At 42.5% G+C, this 5,427-nt stretch overlaps 2 protein-coding genes across 2 annotated transcripts in view; one reads left to right on the top strand and one right to left on the bottom strand.

Annotated features, from left to right (window-relative positions):
* Positions 1-3,968, top strand: part of TYMS (thymidylate synthetase) — an 11,380-nt gene extending 7,412 nt beyond the window's left edge. The window contains exons 5-7 of the mRNA XM_011996340.1: positions 1,345-1,520; positions 2,028-2,099; positions 3,507-3,968. Coding sequence (XP_011851730.1) covers positions 1,345-1,520; positions 2,028-2,099; positions 3,507-3,644 — 386 coding nt within the window. The 3' untranslated portion in view covers positions 3,645-3,968. The remainder of the gene's footprint in view (positions 1-1,344; positions 1,521-2,027; positions 2,100-3,506) is intronic.
* Positions 3,969-4,465: 497 nt separating this feature from the next.
* Positions 4,466-5,427, bottom strand: part of ENOSF1 (enolase superfamily member 1) — a 46,919-nt gene continuing 45,957 nt past the window's right edge. The window contains exon 13 of the mRNA XM_011996357.1: positions 4,466-4,986. Within this exon, the coding sequence (XP_011851747.1) occupies positions 4,885-4,986 (102 nt within the window). The 3' untranslated portion in view covers positions 4,466-4,884. The remainder of the gene's footprint in view (positions 4,987-5,427) is intronic.

Here is a 5,427-nt window from a genome sequence, read left to right as displayed (position 1 = left end):
GGTTGGATCCAGATGATTTTCTTTTTTTTTTTTTTTTTTTTCCCCCCCCCCCCCGAGACAGAGTTTTGCTCTGTCGTCCAGGCTGGAATGCAATGGTGTGATCTTGGTTCACTGCAACCTCTGCCTCCCGGGTTCAAATGATTCTCCTGGCTCTGCCTCCCGAGTAGCTGGGATTACAGGCATGCACCACCACGCCCAGCTAATTTTGTATTTTTAGGAGAGATGGGGTTTCACCATGTTGGTCAGGCTGGTCTCGAACTCCTGACCTCAGGTGATCTGCCTGCCTCGGCCTCCCCACCAGATGATCTTAATTTGTGTATTTATACTCATTCTTACTCTGAAAAGGGCTTTAAATTGCCTAGAAACTACATGTAAGATGTTAACATTTTAAATGGAAGCTGATGAAGTTCTAGGTCGCTGCCACCTCACTAACATTTTTAACAATTATACTGTAAAATTCAGCTCTACCAGGGTGTAGAGCCAGGTGTGGTGGCTCAAACTTGTAATTCCAACAACTCCAGAGGCCAAGGCAAGAGGATGAGTTGAACCCAGGAATTTGAGGCTGTAGTGAGTCATCATGCCACTGCACTCCAGCCTGGGCAAGAGTGAGACCCCGAATATTTAAAAACAACAACAACAACAACCAACTCTATCAGGATATCATAAGTACTTAGGATGGAATATTTGCATCTGTAATAAAGACTTTTTTTTTTTTTTTGAGACACAGTCTCACTCTGTTGCCCAGGCTGGAGTGCAGTGGTGTGATCTCAGCTCATAGCAACCTCCACCTCCCAGGTTCAAGTGAGTTCCCTTCCTCAGCCCCCGAGTAGCTGGGACCACAGGCATGTGAATTTTTGTATTTTTAGTAGAAACGGGATTTCACTGTGTTGGCCAGGCTGGTCTCGAACTCAGGTTGGCCTCAAGTGATCTGCCCACCCTGGCGTCCCAGTGTTGGGATTACACGCATGAGCCACTGTGCCTGGCCATGTAATAGAGACTTTTAATATAGGAGGGTGTACCAGAAGCACCAGTTCCCTGTGGCAAACAGAATTATTCCTGCTGTATTTGTAATTTGGTGCCACGAAGGTCGCCCAGATCCCTTCAGCTCTGATGAAAGAGCATTGCTTCAGCGGACATCTGCAGAAAGCTTGCGCCAATGGATAGTCTCCCTCAGGTCCGTGCCATCGCTGCAGGGGCTGTGGGTTATGGACATCACTGCAGCCCAGTGGCTCTCCTGGTCTCCACCATATGAGTTGGCTTGTTTTTCTCCTGTTTTACTTGGCCTTTAGCTGTGGTCTTTCAAACCACCACCCCTCCTTATCGTCCTCTGTGCTGGTTCCACAGATCTTCCTCTGATGGCACTGCCTCCATGCCATGCCCTCTGCCAGTTCTATGTGGTGAACAGTGAGCTGTCCTGCCAGCTGTACCAGAGATCGGGAGACATGGGCCTAGGTGTGCCTTTCAACATTGCCAGCTACGCCCTGCTCACGTACATGATTGCGCACATCACGGGCCTGAAGGTGGGCTGTCTCGGGAAGGGTGACTTGTGAGCCTAACACACTGAGCTCTTCAGTTCTTTAATATGGGAAGACGAATTGCAGAGAGTTTAGTCTCTGAGTTTTTAATTTGATATGTGTAAGACGTGAACGGGCTTTTACTTTGAAACCTTCCTTTTCTGGAAGGTTTTCTGGCCCTGTGGTATACGCACTAACAGATCTATGCAGGTTGTTTGTGATACGGCTTCTATGAATTTTCTCAAAAGCTATGCTGAGGTTGGGTGTGGTGGCTCATGCCTGTAATCCCAGCACTTTGGGAGACTGAGGCAGGAGCAATTACTTGAGGTCTGGAGTTCAATACCAGCCTGGGCAACAAAACAAGATCCTGTCGCCACAAAAAAATGGAAAAGCTACACTAAATTATTATTTTTTTTAAAGCCTTGAGGTGTCTGCATACTCTAATGTTTTTAAATGATGTTTTAAAGCAACTGAAACTAACATACTGTTCTGCTTTCTCCCCCGGGTTTATAGCCAGGTGACTTTGTACACACCTTGGGAGATGCACATATTTACCTGAATCACATCGAGCCACTGAAAATTCAGGTGAGAATTAGATGTTATACTTCTGGGTTTGATACCTTCTCTTGATAAAAGGTTGATTGTGGAGCAGGCATCTGCTCAATGCTGTGTCCAAGATAAAGATGGCTGCTCCAAATGCGGGGCTTCAGTTTAGGGAGAAGTGGTGGGCAGGTGAGCAGGACAAGGCAGGCATCTGCCTCAGCAACCATGGGCACTTAACATGTCAGGTGCTGTGTGGTACTAAGCACCAGCACCAGAGAGGGAAGAGCCACATTCAGGCCAGGGGATTGTCCAAAAGGGGGCATTTAAACTCATTTTAACTTGAAGGAGAATTGAAGTGCAAATGTTTTTCCCTTTTTTTTTTTTTTGAGATGGAGTCTTTCTCTGTCGGCCAGGCTGGAGTGTGCAGTGGTGCGATTTTGGCTCACTGCAACCTCCGCCTCCCAGGTTCAAGCAATTCTCCTGCCTCAGCCTCCCAAGTAGCTGGGATTACAGGTGCGTGCCACCACACCCAGTTAATTTTTGTATTATTAGTAGAGATGGGGTTTCCTCATGTTGGCCAGGCTGTTCTCAAACTCCTGACTTCAGGTGATCCGCCTGCCTCAGCCTCTGAAAGTTCTGGAATTACAGGCATAAGCCACCACTCTGGCCATAAATATTTTTCATTAATTTTACATTAAGTACAATATTTAGGTCTAAACTTCAAAAGTCTTTTGAAATCCCTAAGTTATAGCAGCCAACAATTGATTTGAAATGGCAATAAAAATATAAGTTCATCTGCTTCATGAGCCTTAAGGAAAAAAACTCAGAACCAGAGACTTTTTAGCCCCTTCCAGGTTAGATTCAGGTTTTAAAAGTTACTCCTTTGAGGGAGTTTGACTGCTCTTGAGTGGAGGGTGACTTTAGGCTTATTCTCTCTGGCTTTCTGCTCCAGTCGTTTTTAGACATAGTAAGAAGTTGTAACCTGTCTTCACATCCTAATTGCCACTGTCTGTTCATCCCAGGAATCCTGGCTTTCATCCCTTTCTGTTCACTGTCCATGCATGTTATCTTTCCTTCTTTCTGCCAGGGACAGATGGGTTAGGGATTGTGGAATTCAAGTAAACTTAGAGCTACTATGAGTTACAAATTGACTGTGTTTCTGTCTTTAATAAATTTGCCAAGAGTGATTAAAAGAACTTACACCTGATGAGGCGCCAGGCTCCTGACACTGTAATGTCACAAAATACCCTTTACTCTTGATCTGTGCAAGAAAACAGCTGGTTGCGCTCCAATCATGTTACATAACCTATGACAAGGTATCGACAGGATCATACTCCTGTAAAATAAAACTTTGTTGATCACCTCTTGTGTGCTTGTTTCATGCACATGAGGAGCAATTACTACAGGTTGTACAATTATGGCAAAATAATGATCTTATTTTGTTTTTAGCTTCAGCGAGAACCCAGACCTTTCCCAAAGCTCAAAATTCTCCGAAAAGTTGAGAAAATTGATGACTTCAAAGCTGAAGACTTTCAGATTGAAGGGTACAATCCGCATCCGACTATTAAAATGGAAATGGCTGTTTAGGGTGCTTTCAAAGGAGCTTGAAGGATGTTGTCGGTCTTTAGGGGTTGGGCTGGATGCAGAGGTAAAAGTTCTTTTTGCTCTAAAAGAAAAAGGAACTAGGTCAAAAATCTGTCCGTGGCCTATCAGTTATTAATTTTTAAGGATGTTGCCTCTGGCAGATATAACTGCCAGTTCTTTCCATAATAAAAGGCTTTGAGTTAACTCACTGAGGGTATCTGAAAACGCTGAGATGATGAACAAAGGAGAAAGAAATGTATGTGCTCTTAGCAAAAACACGTGCGTGCATTGCAATCCCACGTCCTTATAAAGAAGGTTGGTGAATTTTAAGAATTTCACAAGCTTCCCTCAAAACTGAGGGAGCTGAGTAACACCATCAATCGTGATGTAGAGTGTGGTTATGAACATTTAAAGTTACAGTCGTTTTATATGTTGCTATAATAAAGAAGGGTTCTGCATTTGTCCACGCTTTGTTCATTCTGTAGTGTCACTTACCTGCTCAGTTCCTTCCTAAAATAGATTTAAAGAACTCTCCTAAGTAAACATGTGCTATATTCTGGTTTGGATGCTACTTAAAAGAGTAGATTTTAGAAATAGTGACTATATTTTGTCCTATTTTTCTCATTTTAACTGCATCTTATCCTCAAAATATAATGACCATTTAGGATAGAGTTTTTTTTTTTTTAACTTATAACCTTAAAGGGTTATTTTAAAATAGTCTATGGACTACCATTTTGCCCTCATTAGCTTCAGCATGGTGTGATTTCTCTAATAATTAAGCAAGAAAAAGATGCATAACCACTTCAGGGTTAATCAGTGAAATCTTTTTCCCTTCACTTCGTACCAGATACCCCCTGGTGTTGCACGACTATTTTTATTCTGCTAATTTATGACAAGTGTTAAATAGAACCAAGAATTATTCCAACAAGTTATGCAACATGTTGCTTATTTTCAAAGTACAGTTTAATGTCTAGGTGCCAGCCCTTGATAGATATTTTGTAAGAACATCTTCCTGGACTTTGGGTTAGTTAAATCTAGACTTATTTAAGTATTAAGTAGGATAATGTGTATTGATTTGCTAAAAGAATCAAGTAATAATTACTTAGCTGATTCCTGAAGGTGGTATGACTTTTCATTGAACTAATCTTGGTAGGATTTTTAAAAATCCATTTCTGTAAAACTATTTCCAAGAAATTTTAAGCCTTTTCACTTCAGAAAGAAAAAAGATGTTGGGGCTGAGCACTTAATTTTCTTGAGCAGCAAGGAGTTTCTTCCAAACTTCACCATCTGGATACTGGTGTTTCTTTACAGATTCCTCCTTCATTTCTGTTGAGTAGCCGGGATCCTATCAAAGACCAAAAAAAATGAGGCATGTTAACAACCAACTGGAACAAAAACAGATTTTTTGTATTTATGCTGCTCCAAGAAATGCTTTTACGTCTAAGCCAGAGGTAATTATTTATATTTTTTGAGATGGAATCACTCTATCCGTTGCGCAGGCTGCAGTACAGTGGCACAATCTTGGCTCACTGCAACCTCCACCTCCCAGGTTCAAGTGATTCTCCTGCCTCAGCCTCCCATGTAGCTGGGATCACAGGCACCTGCCACCATGCCTGGCTAATTTTTTGTATTTTTTTGTAGAGACGGAGTTTCACCATATTGGCCAGGCTGGTCTTGAACACCTGACCTCAAATGATCCACCTGCCTTGGCCTCCCAAAATGTTGGGATTACAGGCGTGAGCCACCACACCCAGCCCCGAATTAATATTTTTTTTTTTTTTTTTTT

Source organism: Mandrillus leucophaeus, unplaced genomic scaffold (genome assembly GCF_000951045.1).
Source record: "Mandrillus leucophaeus isolate KB7577 unplaced genomic scaffold, Mleu.le_1.0 Scaffold51, whole genome shotgun sequence".
Taxonomy (NCBI): domain Eukaryota; kingdom Metazoa; phylum Chordata; class Mammalia; order Primates; family Cercopithecidae; genus Mandrillus; species Mandrillus leucophaeus.
The sequence above is the reverse complement of the archived record's forward strand: the minus strand, read 5'-3'. Positions and strand labels throughout refer to the sequence as shown.